The sequence below is a fragment of the Sinocyclocheilus grahami genome, unplaced genomic scaffold, assembly GCF_001515645.1.
Source record: "Sinocyclocheilus grahami isolate Dianchi unplaced genomic scaffold, SAMN03320097.WGS_v1.1 scaffold60.1, whole genome shotgun sequence".
Taxonomy (NCBI): domain Eukaryota; kingdom Metazoa; phylum Chordata; class Actinopteri; order Cypriniformes; family Cyprinidae; genus Sinocyclocheilus; species Sinocyclocheilus grahami.
Window position 1 is genome coordinate 461,888 of NW_015505239.1, and position 18,919 is coordinate 480,806.

Below are 18,919 nucleotides of genomic sequence, written 5' to 3' on the forward strand. Positions count from 1 at the left end.
ATGCTAAATGGCATCAGAAATATCACAGAGCCATATCTGACATGGTAAATTCATTTGTTCATATGCATATGTGTATATATGTCTATATATATATATATATATATATATATATATGTGTGTGTATATATATTTATACATATGCAAAAAAGGTTATATAATATATCAGGGTAGAGCTTTCAATTCAATGGCACTTAATTATACAGTAAACAAATAAATAACAGTATGCAGACTGATATCTACAAAAATGTCACAATTTCTACATCACATGATAGAAATATCACATTCAAAAAGGCAAATTATCTGTGTTATGCTGACTGAGAAAACAACAGTGTTTCTCTTCTCTTTTCTTTCTGTGCTCCACACTCACACTCTCTCTCACATCTCCTTAACAAATATGAGAGGGCCTCTGGATGTGGGACTCCCCACCTGTCGGTAAAGCATCGGCTGTCCTAGATTGGTTTGAGGCAGGCTGAAGCCTCCGCTTGATAAGTCAAAACTCCCTTGATTGTAGAGCCTCTGGCCAAAACCAGCTCCAGATTGATCAAAACTGGTTTGACTGTACTGCCTGAAGCTGTCGCGTTTCTCAGAGGGAGTTCTGGAGGGATAGCGCTGAATAGACTTATGCAAACCTGTCTCTTTGTAGGCAAACCAAATATTACCAGCCCAAAGGAAGAAGTTCAAAAAACCAAAGGCCTGTAAGCACACAAGGAGGAATTCGAATTATGGAATTTGTTTGAAAAATTTGCCATTTTTATAGGAAAATAAGTTTGTTAAGACATACTGGCTTGACTAAGCCTTGCCTGAAGGTTTAAAACATTTGTAAAAACATTAAAAAGTCTGACAGCAGTTGCTAGGCTGTTGTGGATGGTTTCTATCTAATTGATAGGAGGGTGTTTGGTGGTTTGTAGGGTGTTCTAGGGTGGTTGCTAGGCTTTTGTGGAGTCCTTGTTGGTGGCAAATTATTTGAAGCCCACATAATTAGGCATATAAATGTACACTACTGTTCAAACGTTTGGGGTTAAAAAAAAGTTTTGTGTTTGTGGGAAAAAAGTGTTTGAAAAAAGCCTCTCATGTTCACCAATGATGCATGTATTGTCCAAAGATACATTCATTTAAAAAAACTAGTTAAAACAATTATCCTGTGAAATGTTAATACAATTTAAAATGTGCTATTTTAATATATTGTAAAATGTAATGTATTACTGTGAAGGCTAAGCTGAGTTTTCAGCAGACTTTAGTGTCACATGAGGCTTCAGAAATCATTCTAATATGCGGATGAAAATGAAAACATTTCTGATTATTATCAATGATGAAAACTGCTCATTATTTATTGTAATATTGCTATCATTTTTTAGTTTTGTGCAATCCATGATACTTTCCCCCCCCCCCCAGGATTCTTTAATGAATAGGGAGTTCATTTGAAATAAAAACATTTTGTAGCATCATAAATGTCTTTTTTGATCAATTTAGTGCATCTTTGCAAAATAAAAGTATTACTGACCCCATATTTTTAAAAGGTAGTGCATGTCAATTGCTAATGAATTGATATGATTTTTTTCTTCCCCATATCAATACTGTGTAAAAAATAATCTACTCACCACAGACATGTTGAGATTCGTCCAGATGGGCTCCTGCAAGACCTCACATAAGTTCTCCTGGGCTCTGCAAGCAGACATTAACAGCAGGATTTGATGCACATCAGTGGCTGTCTTCACCCCAGACAAAGTTTTAGCCCAGGCAATTGAGCTTACCAGCCACAGGCTAGAGAACGCTAAAGTCACCAAGAAATCCTATGGGTATTGAAAAGAAGAGGAGTATAAACAGAAAGAGTTCTTGATGATTCAACTGAGTTATATTGAGCTTTTCAACACAGTATGTGCTCTCAGACTTTTCCCTTTACAGCATACATTTCTTACAGAAATTCTGAAATGCACTCACAACTACTGGACCTCTGTTCTTCTCCCTGTATTTGTTCTGGTAGAAGAAGTAAACAATTGTGGCCAAAAGGGAATAGAGAAAAGCCAGGACTGACACAGTGACGAAGAACTGTGCAGACGAAGCATTATCCCCCTCGAGAAAGAGAGTCTCTTTCCTGGTTCCTTCACATAGAGGAGCACTGAAGTGTACCTGTTGGAGTCTGGGAAGAGAAAACATAGGAATTTGCTACTTTAACATGTTTCAAGCACATCTTATTTTTGTTTCAAGCACAGTTTCTTTTTGTAATCTTTAAAAGTCGAGACTACGACAATGGGATGCCACTAATATGTCAAATACCTTCTGAAAATAGTCACTCACTTTAATTACAATTACTGATGGCATTTTACATTTGGTTTTTAGCTATGATTAATTTATTCTACAAGTGAAAGTAGTTAATAACTGGGTGTTACTGAGATGAAGGGAATTATATTTGGCTGGTCATATGAATTCAAAATGGTGGCCTTCATGAAATGACCAGCTTTGGTGTCGTTATTTTTAACGGAAACGACTAAAAATAGTTTTTGTTTATAAAATTAAAACTGAAATAAAAAGAATACATAAATAGTAGATTAAACACTTAACAAAAAATAGAAATGTTGCATTAGAAATGAAATAGTTTGCAGTACTAAAAACTAGAATTAAAATAATAAAAGAAATGGAAATAGAAATAAACAAAATCAAAAATGCCAAAACTAATAAAAATGACAAAAGGACATAACAAAATAAGCAAAAACTAAAATTAAGATGAAAACTGAAAATTTAAATTAAAGTCTAATTCAAAATATGAATAAATACTATAATAGCATATAAATACTAAAATAACATCAATTAAGCCACTTTATTAAAACTACTTATATGTTAAAAAAATTAAAGAGGAAAGAAATGACTGATCGCACGATTACACAATACTTTCATTGTGTAGGTTATAATTTTGTAAATTAATATTTAAAACTAAACTAAACCAAAAATATCAAATCAAGTCTTTTTGCATAAACTGATAATACATGTTTACAGTATAACATGCAGTATATTACTTATATTGAGTTGTGGTAATTAAGAACACTTACCGGAATGGGTAGTTGAAACTGATGCTGATGTTGCTTTGGGTTTTGTCCAAACATTCTACTTTAACCATTATCTGGCCAGAATACCCCCCACATGTTGCAAATGCTAAAACAGCAAAAAGCTGTAGGAGAAAAAAGCAAATTATTTGTGAAAAGCCCTGAAGATATAAGCCTATATGTGGAGGGGACAAAGATCAGTTCTCTAGACTCTCCATCGGTAGCTTTACTTCATTACACAAAGTCAAGACAAATTAACCTCACATTCTGTTTTAATTATCCTCCTGCTTTTTTATTTAAGGTCAATTTAAATGACCTTTCATCCAACTGCCGCACAATTAATCGTGCAAAATTAGACACAGATGCTTTTTAAGCGCACTAACCCTTGAAGTTACTGTAAACCTGGATGCCGGGCACTAACACGTTTGTCTGACACAATTTGAATATTTTTTCCCCCATTCAGTTTAGCGTTTGGCATAATAAATGAAAAGGCTAGAGGTTTACTGGACAAGTGCCAGGGCTTTATTCTCTGCGTGGACACAGGTGTTTGATAAGAAATGTGTCCAAGTCTCCTGCTATTCTCTCTCCAGTCCCTTCCTCTCTTTCTCTTTCCGATAATATGATACAGCAGGTGAAAAGAAGCAGGCCATTTCAATTAAGATTTAATGCCTTCACTGTATATATTAATTAAAAACAGTCTGGAATACTTATGCTATGAGTGTGTGGGTCTGTGTGTGTCAAAGGAAGACACAGAGACACAGAAGGATGGAGAGTTTTATTGCTATTTCTTTCTTCAGACTATATGAAAATTGCTTTGTAAATGTGTGAATATTTAATTAATTTCCCATATAACATACGTATATTAACTATGCTTACACAGAACAGATGAAACAAAGAAGAAAATAGGTAGCTTCTTTGATGAGTCTCTGTTGAGACCCAGTGAATTATGCAAAGGTTACCCAGGGGTTGCCAGCACACCCAGAAACACACACACACACAATCATATATATTCACACACACACTAATTACCTAATTTTTACATAAATATGCATGCATATGTAGTACGTGCAAATACAAACATGTAATCATGCTGCATTTAGCTCAGCTCAGATTCATCATTAAAGTCTGTCAAAGAGCTGGATGGCATCGATCTTTTGCACATTTCAACAAGAGCAGATGAATTATTCAAGCAAGAGAGACTACAAACAGGGAGCCGACACTGCGACCCCAAAGAGCAGCTAATAATTAAATCTGATTCCTGATAGACATATTTGCATGCATTTAAATACTATTTTGAGAATGCAACCATGAGAAACTGCACAAAATACTGTTCGAACTTTACTTTCATTGGACACTTTATCTTGTGACTGTCAAATTATGAGCAAATACTTACTGACACTTTCAAATCATATTACATTTCTAGTCGGTTAATTTTGAATAGAAAAAAAGATACAAATAAATGAAAAAAAGCTTTAAGCAGTGTTTGAAATAAGTGGTATAATTGTGCCAATAAATTTTGGTCAAATACAATTCCTAATACTTGAAGGTTTTAGAAAAAGAGAGGTCTTACCGGAGCAAATATGACCATACACATTGATGAAACGGATTAAGCATCAGCCTGTGAGTCTGTCTATGAAGGAGAGTTGAGCTCCTCTGCCAGCCAAACCCAGAGATACTGAGTGAGTGAACACCATGGAGATGCTTTACAGGGGAAACTGGCACTGTGTGTGTCTGCTGTGTATGTCACACATGTACACACACACACACACAGATGCACTTAATAAGGGGCACACATAATAATACACGCAGACCCATTGCACATGTAATATGCACATATTGTGTACATACACTCAGACTCAGTCACTGAAAAATATGCAATTAAGAATGTAATAATCTAGATCAACTTCACATTACGTAATCCTTAGCAGATGTATTGGGTACATTACAGCCATGTTTTACATGCAGGACATAAATAATTATGATTATAAACAATAATTCTGCCACAGTAATGGCCCTCTGTTTTCATTAATTGTTGCAAATGATTCAAGTGGAATCTAGACTGTTGGTAAATAATTTTTTCCCTGCACATTTTTGACAGCTTGATGACTAAATATCTGGTCTGTGTATGTGAATGATTCAAGAAAGAGAATTATCACACACAATCATCACACATCATAAGCTATTTAATCACACTGGCAAGATTTGTGATCAAAATTAACTTAAATTTAATTAAAAATTATTATTTTTGTTTGATTTATTTTAGTAGGAAATACTTGTAGTCACTCCATCTCAGCCAGCTTTAAGGACACAATAAAAATATTATAATGAATACGACACATATATAGGTGTCATTAATATATACAAGACATAGGTGTCATTAATGACATGTCGACTGTTTCTCTCATGTTTCTCTCCTGTAGCCACCTTTTGTCCTTTTAGCTATTATAAATGCAAGTCATGAATAAAGAACAGTGTGCCCTGAAAGTACCAATCAAAGCTGGTATCAGTGGCTTCATAAGATCTGAGCCAAATAACTCCTTTGATCAGTACAAAGTTCATTTTTAGAGCCAAGAAATAATTAGAGTCGTGAAACCCTAATACACATTTGCAGTGAAAATAAAGAAAGAAAGAAACATGAGCTTACACATGTATACTCATTGAGTCATGTTGTTATACAATGCTGCCATCTGCTGTTCGAGGCTGTCTCCTGCATGCTATTCATTCAAACGTTCAGAATCCATAGCTGTTTTTAAATTTATAAATATTTATTTCTGTATTTTATTCATGATTCTTATACGAGTGTCAAACACTCTTACAATCACGGGCTTGCTTAATACTCCTCTATCACTCCTGTGACTTCTCTGTGTGCTTTCTTTTTCTTACTGTTTATACCTCTTGAATTATAAGGGGCTCTTACTTTAATTATCCACTAGGAGGGCTGTTGTGTTTGAAATGCCTTTAAAGCAAAGATTTAAAGCAACTGCATGAAAGCTTTTACCTTGAAATATCAGTTTCACAATTATTCTGATGGTACACTATAGTTCTAATAGTAGTTCTAAGTTTGAAGTGAAGTCCTGAACTGTGGCTTCCTCATCTTTCCTGTTTCTGTGGTCAGCTTTCTCTGCTAAAAGCTACAGGATTACCTCCCAGATGTTAATTTTTAATGAAACACATTGACATGAAAACATGTGTGTCATAAACATAATAGTAAATGGCCCCAATTATGACATTATTTCACAATTGTCTTGTTCTCCTTCTTCTTTTCCCCCCAATCCCCAACCAATCTCTTTCTCTCTTTGGCTCATTGCCTTAGATCACTCAAATGCCAGGATCCACTCAAAGCTAATTTAATTCTGGCTTCCTATCAGCTCTTTTCTCACATACAGTGGGATTTTTGCATTAAGGTAGGCAACAAATATATGTCCAATGATGCAGGCAACCTTTGGCAAGAAAACTCCTTACATACACTGATACAAAACTAAATCATGGTCTGCAAAGTTACAGCAAAAGAGATTCAGCAGAAACAGCTTATAAGCAAGCAATTCTACAGCACAGACTTTACCTTTAATATTCCTATGAAATGATAATGTGGTAGGCCTAAACGTAATTAATTATGCTTTTACTGAATATAAGAGAAGAAACATGAATAAATTGATAATACAAAAAGAATTTCAGAGTGCCTAATTAGAGGTGTCATAATATGCAGCCAACAATAGGGTTTTATTATGCTGCTGAAAGGAGAAAATTGCAGGTAATTTAGCAGGTTTGCTTTATCATATGTACGCAATGCTGCACTGTTCAGCGAATCAAAGCACTTGGTGTCTTTAAGCATGTCAGCTGTATTAATCTTTTATGAGGTGATACACCACGATTGAGTAATGGGTAAAGACTGATCAATTGCATTGTGTTTATAATTGACAGAATGGCCATAGCTTCCTACTCATCCCTGTATGTTCATCTAAATGCCCTGTGTTCAAATACTTGCGTATATCCCGGCTTATGTCTCTCAGAATAAGGAAGGAGTTAGTGTTTCCCGGTGGATGGCAGGTCTGAAGCTCTGACAGCAGTGAGTTTCTCACTTCGCCTGAAGTGCTGCTGCTCTTCACTGCATATTTAATGACTCTTTTTCTGGCTTTTTCTTCTCTCCTGTTCCTGTTTAGCTTAGGTACAAGAGGGAGAAGACAGAAAAAGACTGATTACATGCTGTTAAATAGCAGACAAACAAAATGCATGTTTCAGTGTGATTAAACTGTTTTTAATGTGGCCATAGAATCCTAAAAAAATAGCCTAACTCAAATCTTACACATTTTATTTTGCTCTTTTCTTCATCGTATTTTCCATTTGGTTTAATAAAATCCAAGTAGCTAGCCTCCTCTCTGGAACCTGCTAGTTCATCCAAAAATGTAAATACTGTCATCATTTCCATACAATGAAAGTCTGCTGGGTCCAGTGTTTATTTTGACCTCATTAAATTTCACTGTATGGACAAAAAAATTTGAATAATTTTTTCAAAATATCTTCTTTTGGGTTAACTATCCTTATAAGTAGTCCTACCTCTGGTTGAGAATCACAGATCATTCTAGAGTGATCTATCTAATCATCATTCTTCTTCTTTTGCTGTAATTATGGAGACGAAAAGAGGTGAGTGCTAAGATGAGACTCACTTAAGAACGAGGGAACTTAACAGTGCAGACGTAACCTTTGGTGTCACTGCTGTTCTGCCTGGTGTTGTACCAGATCAAGGACCAGTGCATTAAAGAGCTCTATATTTAGAAATAATGGTCCTCTTAAACCCGGCTCTGTTTTAGAAAAGGGTACAGAGAGGTAAAAGACAGATGCCTGGGAGGATGCATGAAGCTGGTCTCATCATATCAGTGTAGTCTTTGATGAACCATATACATCTGAAAGATGACTGAAGAATAAGTGAGGGGCTGTTGTGAGTTGTTCCACTTAGAGTAGGTCTAATTCTGATCAATAAGACTTGAGGACTTGAATATGCTGTAGGTCTAATGAATATAGATCTAAAAGTCTGCACAGACGTACATGTGGTCATCGAAACTGAATAATAGGTGCATTCATCATACTTGTAAATAAGTATCCTGTTTCATCAGTTTGTTTCTTATGAACATAGAAAGAAAAGAGAGACTGAGGGAGAAAAAGACAGAGAGACTCAAAGTGTTTTAATAGTATAGAGAGCTTTTCAACCATGTCTGTAAGCACTCAGACTCAGCCTTTGCCTTTGACCCACTGATATTCACTCATCCATTCATTTTCCCATGAGTCTGCCTTGAATTTCCACACCCTGAACAGACACACACACACACACAGTTTAATAATGTCACACGGTCAAGAAGAAAGGCTGAGCTTTTTTAGATGTTCTTTACTCCATGACATATGAGTTAAAGAAACCATGAAATGACTTGATGAGTGTGATTTTCTTTCCTGTACTGATGTATTTCCTATTGAAACTGGAAGATATATCAAAGAAAAATAGTCCAATGTTCATGATTTGCTATAGTAATGAGTGATATAAGGGACATTATTATTTTACAGAGCATTTTATTGGACAAAAATTTGGAAAACACCCACAAATACAAAATGATATCATCAATATTTTTCAGTTTTCATGGAAGAGTTAAAACTGGTTTGTTTAAGAGACTGAACTGAACCCCCTTTGACAATCTATTTGTCAATGCATGTGCATATGTCCACTGTTTAAAATCTGTCATCTGAGGGAGGTGCTTTTGGGGTGGAGGGGTGACTTGATGAATATGCAAATGATGCTTGTTCAATTGATTGATTACCAGAACAGTGCACCTCTTCCCACACTCCCATCCCCTCAGTGTTGTTTCATTTCAGATCAGTCTAATTGCCTTACACAGAGCAAGGAAACAATGTTTATAAGGAGATGTTTGTAGAATGAACGTGTCTAGCATGTCTGAATCTAGTACACAGATGTGCATGCATTTTGAGAGCTTGTTTATGGTTGTACAGGCAGAGAGAGGGAATGCGACTATCTATCTATTTATCTATCTATCTATCTATCTATCTATCTATCTATCTATCTCTCTCTCTCTATATATATATTTTTTTTTATAATCTGATGGGTCATGTGCCTCCTCGGTTTGATTTGGCTCGACACTTCTGAGTGTTCAGCATTATTTTATGTACAGAGAGTAAGAAAGAGAGAAGAGGGCTGGTAAGAATCCTGAAATACAGCAATTATAGAACTGTCATGGCTAAGGTATTAAAGTCAAAGTAGACTGAGGAAAAAAAGAATGGGGCGAGGATGTGAAAATGGCAGGGTCAAGGCCAAGGCCAGCTCAAATAATTCTATTAATAACCCATTTTGTCTTTTTCCGCAGAAGAAGATATGGAGAGAATAAAATGAACTGCTTCTGCCTCTGTTGTGAACTAATCACTGACATACTGTCAAATTTTGATGTCTAATTTGAAATCATGTAATACATGCACACAAACACCAAATTACTATATATATAAACATACACAAAGCATGCTTTTTGACTTTATATTATTTATAGCCTATTAATTTAAACAGGGTGTGGTCTTCAAAATGCTTAATGCATTAGACAATATAATGTTGTAGCATGAGCTAACTTTCGGTATAATATAAATGCTGTAAAAAAAAAAGAAAAGAAAAAAAGCACCAACAGAAATGGATTTGTTCTCCAAGCCAAAAACACTGCAAGCCAATATTAGCTTTACCATACAAGTTCCTCCAACAGAGAGATGGCGAAACATACATTGAAGCTGAAGTAAAGCAGGGCAGAGAGAAACTCAAATCAATTATTGATGGTTAAGATGCAGAGAGAGTGCTGCTGCAGATGGAGCAAGGGTGGGTGGGGTGATGGGGGATCTGGAGAACCATTTGTGCCAACATCCACTGGAGAAAGACCGAAAAGGAAGTGCTGTTCTGGAAACACCAGGGGTGGTTCCTGTGGTCTGGAACGCTGAACATCTGTGCTACAGTACATGAAAGCAGACCTCCAAAGAGAATCTTTCATGGCCTGTATAATCTGATGATCCAATCTCCTGACTGAACCAGACATGATGCAGTCATTTGGTCATTTGAGAACAGTTTTTTTTAAGTATTACTAAATGTATAGTATTCAGGGAGTGAGTGAGTATTTGTTTGGTAGGATATCTTTACATTAAAAAAAGTGGGTTGTTGTGTGTACTGTATAATTGCTTTTGTTGCAGCAGGACATATTTTCATATCAGTTAGGTTCATCGACACATTCGAGGAGTGTGATTGTTCTGAAATAAACTGAACACTTAGCTATATTTAGCAAATGTGTGAACATGCAGATGGGTTTTTGGAGAGCACCGCTTTAACTGAACATCTGGTGTGATAGTCTGAACCATTGGGACTTTATATTTATAGTCTTAACTGCTAATTCTCTGGCAAGCCCTGTAGAACAAAGTGCATGTTACAGTTGAAGGGTATTTCTTTTTCCCAATTTTTATGAAGGAATTTTTTTCTTTTTTACTATCCTTTTTCTTAGAATGAAGAGTCCAGAAGTCTTTGTCAAATGCTGACTATCTGTTGCTTTACTTTAATTTCATAGTGGGTGAATAATCTTGATAAATGATCAAAATGCAGTCAGCATGATTGGAGTACATTTCCCCATCCATCTGGAAAATTCCCATAAGCGTTCGATATATGACTACACATAGCCAGGGACTAAGTCTTGCCACAGGGCTGTGTGTGATGATGACATTTATTATACATAAAAAATATAATGATTATGTTACAGTTTCAAAATCATATTTTCACTAAATGATCAGTGTGGTTATTTGTTAGCAATCCATTGACAGGAAAACATATAGATGAACACAGTGAGAGATTATTCCTGTCAATATTGCGTAGTTTCAGAAACAAAGTTTTTATGAATATAACCTTCTCATGCTTGAAACTTTTTTGTTGTACATTATTATAGAGTGCTGCAGCTGTGACGTTAAAACCCCAAAGACGTTTTCCTATGGGGTTTTATAATGGAATATTTGAATTATATGAGCAAAACAAGGTTTGTGGTAAATTGTACACTTTGTTCTAAAATGTAAATTACACACACCCATATATATATATATATATATATATATATATAAATGAACACTGATAATTATTATTTGTTTTATTAAAATGAACTGTCCAAAGTCCAGTCCAGAAGTCTCTCTAGCTTTGCTTTTGATTTCATAGTGAGTGAATAATCCTGATAAATGATCAAAATGCAGTCAACACGATTGGAGTACATTTCCCTATCCATCTGGAAAATTCACATAAGCCTTTGGATATATGGCTATATGACTGTACATAGTCAAGGATTAATTCTTGCTGCAGGGCTGTGTGTGATGATAAAATGTGTCACAGTCACGAGATGGCAAGAATGTAAGCCAATAATGTTAAAAATTCAGTGCTGTCAAAAACTAACTGAAATATGTTTTTGTTTTTGAAGGCAACAGATCCTAAATCTTTTACCGTGAATGTTGTTTAACATGTCATAGTTGAGAAAGAGCAGGTCTCACATAAGGTTGGGGCTCATCATAAATCAGTCTATCCTTTTATCAGCTGCCACCATAATTGATCTGATTTTCTTTCTTTGTGTCTGCTGTTTATTGATTTTGTCCCTTGTGGATACAATTGGAAACACCTTATGTTGTGATTTTGTTGCTCTATGACTTGCTGCTCCTCCAGAAAAGCCCCCAAAACGACCTTAAGACATGTTGCTTTAAGTAGGAAAAAAACTACAAACAAAACCCCTACCACCAATGTGCCCTTGAGTCAAACACTTAACCCCAGGTTGCTCCAGAGGGACTGTTGCCATAGTAAGGGAAGTCGCATTGGATAGAAAAGCTTCTGCTAAACGGCAAAACGTGTGAGGACTGTATGTCCCTCTGAGGTGTAAAAAGTAAGAGATTTATCCATATGTAGTCCAACAGTACACAAACTACTGGAGAATGTCATGTCTACTTAATAAATAATTAATAAAAAAATAATAAATAAAAATTGTTTTATTCATTTTGGCTTTCTGACCTTTAAAATCACCTTCACTGGTTCAACGTATTCAGGTTGATTCAGTCACATCAAATGATCATATTTGAATACAGCCAATGAATTAAAAAAAAATAACAGTCACCACAAGAACCACAGAAGACGGATTCTTTGTAATTATTTGTGAAATTTACTAGCAATTTCTGAGTGAAAATTGTTTCTACACCATTTTTTTTCAAAGCATAAAAATGACATAATAGGATATATATAGGCTATTTTATGTATATATTATGTTTTAGGATGTTTTAGGATAGCCAGTTTTGGGAAGGTTACTATGGAAATGTAATAGGTTACCGATGACAAGTTACCATATCTAAAATGTAATAAGTAGTGTAACTACTTCAATTACTTTATTAAAGTAATGTAACTGAATAGATTTGATTACTTTTTGATTACTTTCTACATTTCTAAAGTTTTCAACTGTTAATCATTTTCAAATATGTAAACTAGGCAGGGTTAACTTTACAGTAGTACACAACACTGATTACTGTCAGAATTATGAAATCCTTCATCACTTGAATTAACATTATAATAATTTAATTTTAAAGCACAGCCACAAAATCAGATTTTAACACCTCTTTTCACCTTGCGATTGTTAAATACAGATATAAAATCATAATAAGAAATAGTTTAATAGCTAGGATACTGTTTTTGAAATCAAATCTTTGCATAATTATGACAGGAAACACTGGAATCTAACAATGCCTTGAAAAAAACAAAAAAAAATTGGAAATAAAACAGTTATCAAATGAGCACGTGTCCTATTCTGTGTACTAAACTCCTTAACATTGGTGTCTCATATTTTAGAGCAGTCACTGCAATTTATGAAAGAAGACAATTAAATCTGTATGTGGGGGTGTGTGGGGAAAAAATTCAGATGTAACTCCTGAATTTTGAATTACATGTAACTACTTTTCTCAGTAACTGTAACTGATTACAATTACATTTATTTTGTAATTAAATTTATTTTGAAACAAATATTATTGGGACTGTTCCTGCTGTTTTTGTTTCCACAGTTAACAAGGGGAATAAAATGTTTACAATTTTTTAGTTTTCTTGTAAGGTGTTTAAATATTGCTTGCCCTCTTTGGCTGAATGTGTTAGATAAAGTGGGCCGGTGGGATCCAGGTAAAGTGGGCTGACCTTTAACCTTCAGTAATTATACTCAAATTAATTAAATAAATTCACACTCACTGGTTGTTTTATAGTTGACAAGTATAATTTACTTTTTTAGAAAACAGAAAAGAGTCTGCAGTCAGGAAATTCAAGTCGGTGATGGAAGAAGGGAAAGAGAGAACAGAAAGGAAGTCGAGGCATGAAGTTCAATCTGTGGAGTGAAGAAAGGATGAGAGGAGCAAAATGTAGATGCAGAATATAAAGCTTTAAAATATGGACACAATTAAGGTTAACTGAAAATGTATAGAGAAATTAGACAGAAAAACATTTTTACATATGGTTCCCATTTAAAATGTTCTTATTAATTTTTTTGACTATTTGTTGTTGCTTGTGTTATAGTCATATTTTTTTTTACATATTGTAGAGTTCATTTGATCAATATTCTGATTTCTGAATATTCTGATATTCAGATTTAATCAAATGTAATGACAACACAACATGTTCTTTCAGTTGTTTGGAATTTCCCACATGAATTGAGATGAGGATTTACACATAACCTATGGGTTATCTATTTTTGGATTTGGTAAATATGTTGTTAAATAAGTTTGTCTGATAATACGTGTTAATATTTGACCCTGGACCGCAAAATCAGTCATGAGGGTCAATTTTTTTGAAATTGAGATTTATATCTCATCTGAAAGCTGAATAAATAATCTTTCCATTGATGTATAGGACAATATTTGGCCGAGATACAACTATTTGAAAATCTGGAATCTGAGGGTGCAAAAAAAAAAATCTAAATCGCCTTTAAAGTTGTCCAAATTAAGTTTTTAGCAACGCATATTACCAATCAAAAATTAAGTTTTGATATATTTACAGCAGGAAATTTACGAAATATCTTAATGGAACATGATCTGTACTTAAAGTCATAATGATTTTGGGATAAAAAAAAAATCGATCATTTTGACTGATACAATGTATTTTTGCTATTGCTATTGCTACAAATATACCCGTGCGACTTATGACTGGTTTTGTGGTCCAGGGTCACATATCATGTGTTTTTAATTAAGATGCAAAAAAAAAAAAAATTATAAATAAGGGATGGCTCACTTTACCTGAAAATAAATTTGTCTGAAGTACATGACCTCAAAATGTTTATTGATATATATCTTGCAAATAATACTTTATGTGAACTGTATTTGAAAAAAAACATTGAAATATTATAGCTGGAACTTAAAGTTAACAAAAGTAAAAAAGAAAACAAAAAAACCCCATCTAGGTATCTAAATGACACGTTTTACAAAAAGTGGCCCACTTTACCTGAATTCACCCTACATAATTAACTTACATGTAACTAGTTACTCCCCAAAACTGGGGATAGCCTACTAATTACAGAAATAGTTCACAATTGTGATGACTTGTGAAAATACAGTTAAAAATAAAGCATACATCTAATGAATGAAATATGGTGATGTAATATGGCAAGTCCCTGTCCTGTGAGTGAAGTCCAGAGGTCAAAAGAAACCCTCACCATTTTTGCGACCGAAATGACCCGCTCTCTCATCCAGCACCGCGGACAGCGCCTGCGTCTCACGCGAGACTCAGCAGGAAGTGACCATCATTCACTCTTTTCATTGCGCGCGCCCCTCCCATCCCCGTTCCTCCCGAGTCCCTCGCAATGACTGGCGAACGGAGGTACAGCACGGAACACGTATGCAGCAGCAGCAGCATCTTTGCTCTGGCCGTGTGAAGAGATTGCAGTGTCTGCTTCCGCAGCCGAAGTGTTTCTGGAGATTAAAAATTCACCGCCAGTCGACAGCTCTGAATGCCGAACGCTACGTCAACAAACTGATAGGTTTCCACGCCGTAAACAACCCATCGTGCGTTTAATTCGCTTGTACGGTTAGGCGAGCGCCGTCCGAGAGCAAAAATGTTGGATCCATCCTCCAGCGAAGAGGAATCGGACGGGATAGTGGAGGAGGAAAGCCGAGAGGTGATGGCTCCTCAGTCCGGTTCCTCTCGCATCTCCCCCAGCAGGACCAGCGAGAGCTCCGATAGGCTCCAGCCCGCCAGCCGAGGCTCCAGTGCGCGACCATCCAGCCCGAGCCCGTCGGCCGCCAGCGAGCAGGAAAAGGAGGACGTGGAGAAACTGCAGCGGGAAGAAGAGGAACGAAAGAGGAAGCTGCAACTCTATGTCTTTGTAATGCGATGCATCGCCTATCCCTTCAACGCCAAGCAGCCGACAGACATGGCAAGGCGACAGCTGAAGGTAAGAGCGCGAGGTGTCCGGATCTCACCTTGAGAAAAACGTTATGCATCATAATGCACCTTTTATGTCATGCAATTTCCAGCAAACATTGAACTGAATCCCCGTGCGTAGCCTATGTCAGGTGATATTACTCTTAAAGTGAGGGAGCATTTCTAAAATCACCATATCCTGCACGGGACACCTATAAAATCACAGCCTTCATTTTAGGCTGCTTTTAAGCTCGAGAGCTCCTGTTGCGAGACCCCAAACCCGAAGGAATTCGTGCACGTTCGGTTAAAATCGGCCGCACGAGACGAGCTCTAATTATAGATATTCTTCAAGAGTCTGATGGACCAAAATAAAGCGGTGTCATTGCCGTAGTACGGTCATGTGACTCGTTCGCATTGGAAGTCAGTGGTTGTGTGCAGTCTTGCGGCCATAGGATATTCAGTTCCATTTGCGCCATCTCTCGCGCCACTCATTCATCTTCCAAGGTGACTTTTGGTGTAACAGATGCGAACGCGGGATGCACTGTTCAGAAGGTCGAAAAAGCACAACCAACGTATTTGTCATGTCACCTGATTATGGAAATACTTCATCTTATTTTATCATAGTAAAATCAAACACGATTAAGTAAATACGACTTCATCGTAGTTCACCATATTTTGGTTTCGTTGCGTTCTTTTATTATGCTGTTTTACCCAAAAGCCTGTTGATAAACAAGTCTTAAGTGAATTGCAACTTGAGAGTTTTATTTGCATACAATTAATTTAAGACTGGAAGAAACAAAGGAAACCTGTTATAGCCATCCTACCATAAAATGTTTCCTTGTTCAGAGAGGTATCTTTCAGAGGTCCCATCCAATTTCCCTCAGTTATTGATCCAAGCTGATCCCTGACTATTTACAACATGCTCTGAAACCACAGTTAACAGCTAGAGTTACTGCTATAGTAAGTGACAAAAGGAAAAACATCTGTTCTTTTTTTTGTGTCCATTCTTATTCTGACAATTGTATTTGCTATCACATGCTTTAAAATAAATAGGAAAAAGCTAAAAGCTTTAGAAAATCAAACCAAGTATGGATTTGACCTGACTAGTGTTATTTTCACAGTATGAGAAAAGAGAAAAAAAGTATAGTGAAAATGCATTTTGGGACATATAGCATGTATGATGTGTTAAATAAAAAAGCCATCTGACATTGTCAACATAGCAGCATATACTGTAGTACAAGATTCTGTTATGCAATATGGCTTAGTCAGAATGCGTTTGTCCCACAGTATTGTTATTCAATGCTAGGCAGCCTCACGTGAGGTCAAACAGGCCATTATACATGTAAAAGCTTTGATCAATAACATTGCATTGGAGTACCTGCTGTTTGTCATTACAAGAAGTCAAAGTTCTGATCTTCACAATGCGTGCTGGTTCAGATGAGTGAGTCAGGGATGGTGGAATTTGGGTCATTACAACAGATCTCAGAGTTGAGTCACTGTTGAGGTCTTTTAAGTTCAAAAGAGTCATTGCAGTCAATCATTTCAGTGACTCAGAATCAGTCATGGGAATCATCGACATGAAGGACATCTATCAAGAGCAGGGTCGAAGGAAGGTTATAATTCTGTTTTTGTTGACTGAATTTAAGACGGCACTAACCTCATTGAGAGGTATGGTGAATGGTAAAAGATTGAGTTATAAGAGGCTTTATAAAAAGGCTACTCTACTACATAGATTCATGCATCATGTTGTGCTATAGTCGTTTTAAAGGGGTCCTATTATGCTCTTTTACAAAGCCTTGATTTTGTTTTGGGGGGTATACTAGAACAGGCTCTCATACTAGGTTGTTCGAAAAACACATTATTTTTCACATATTTTACATTATTACAACACCTCTCTCCCCAGTCTGGCATGAACGGCTCGAATCGTTCCTGTATCAAATAAAGGGCCGCCTTCTGAAACGTGAAATGTGCTGTGATTGGTTAGCTGGGCCAGTGTATGTTGTGATTGGCAGTACTCGGCGCCTGGTCGGGAAATGTCATGCCCCTTACCATAGCCGCTTGCGAGCTTCAGTGTAAATATTGGGTCAAAATCAAATCAATTTGAGCGCGATTTAAACCCGGATAATTGTAACCACTCTGGGAAAGCTAGCGTGCCTCCGACATAGTGATAACACTCGTTGCCTTCTCTAGTGCAGCTCAACCAGGTCTAGTCCTATTCGTCGATATTTGTGATATCACAAATCCCGGAAAATATGTGTTGTAGTCCAAACGAGTCGTTTGTTGTAGTTTTTGAAAAGTGATTTCTGTTAAATAACATATCTCCTTTTGAAGTGGACTTTGAGCTTTGTAACTTTGCAGATCTTTTTTATGCTCAAACAGCACATTACAGACTAACTAAAGTTGAAAAAGTGAAAAAGCATAATAGGACCCCTTTAAGATGAACTTTTCCCAATATAATTAATACAGTAATTTAATAAGATTCAATTATTGCTATATGACAGCATGAAATTTTTCTGTTTACTCACTGAATATAAATCTGAACTTAAAATCATTGCATATAGGCCCATATAGATGATGGAAAATGACCCCACATATGTACACGTTAATGCTCATTTTATACAAAATAACATACTAAAGTTGAAAACAATCATTAAAATAATCAAAATCACTTAAATTGCTGTTTTTCTGGAGTGTTAGGTGAAAAAGATCATTTAATAATAAAAAAACTGCAATAATCGAATTCTCAAATTAATTTTGGGATATCATCACTAAGATTCATTAAATGTCTTTTTTTAAATCTCTTCGGGTTGTGCTACTTTATTTGCAGAAAGCTTGACTACTAGTTTTATGGGTACTTATTCAGCTAATGTGATATCACTGGAGCTCAGGGGATTGAAGGTAATGGCTGTAGCATATGTCTCATTAAATGATCAGTTTTTCTATCATGAAGAAAATCAAATCTCCTTCATGCATGATTTCTAATATGTATGGAGTAGCTTTCAGTCTCTGCTGTATGACTGTAAAAGCAGGGACATAGTATATTTCCTTTATCAGGTTCATGTACAAATGTTAATTATAATGTTATCCAAAACATTATACAAGGTCATTCTGAATGTCCTTAAAGGCTAACCAAAGCCATATCAATGGACATCATAATCTATTGTATTAATATAATGCATTCCGTCTCACCAGAATTCCACATTTTTCTCCTTCACTTAGAAATCACAAACATATGTTGGGTATATTATTATTAAATTTGCTGTCAATTTTACATCTGTTTCTACTCCTGGGTATCACTGAGGGTAGCTACTGGCTAATAACAAAATGTATTCAATTTTTGTTTATTCACAAAATACCTTAAAGCATCCAAGTATGCAGTGTTTACAGCAGCAAGCAATCAAATCCAGAATTAGATTTAAATCTTTGCTCTTCTAAAAGGCTACCTTCCTAGCTT

The 18,919-nt window shown here is 35.9% G+C and overlaps 2 protein-coding genes across 2 annotated transcripts in view; one reads left to right on the forward strand and one right to left on the reverse strand.

Annotated features, from left to right (window-relative positions):
• Positions 1-272: 272 nt before the first annotated feature.
• On the reverse strand, positions 273-4,668 carry synprb (synaptoporin b). Its single transcript, XM_016271139.1, has 5 exons — positions 4,609-4,668; positions 3,045-3,163; positions 1,939-2,137; positions 1,599-1,790; positions 273-693 (listed from the first exon to the last, which is right to left on the reverse strand). The coding sequence occupies exons 1-5, from the start codon at positions 4,630-4,632 to the stop codon at positions 376-378; spliced, it is 852 nt and encodes a 283-aa protein (XP_016126625.1). The 5' UTR covers positions 4,633-4,668; the 3' UTR covers positions 273-375.
• A 10,195-nt stretch (positions 4,669-14,863) lies between these two features.
• LOC107584492 (calcium-dependent secretion activator 1-like) overlaps positions 14,864-18,919 on the forward strand; it is a 90,208-nt gene continuing 86,152 nt past the window's right edge. Inside the window, exon 1 of the mRNA XM_016271124.1 lies at positions 14,864-15,496. Within this exon, the coding sequence (XP_016126610.1) occupies positions 15,158-15,496 (339 nt within the window). The 5' untranslated portion in view covers positions 14,864-15,157. The remainder of the gene's footprint in view (positions 15,497-18,919) is intronic.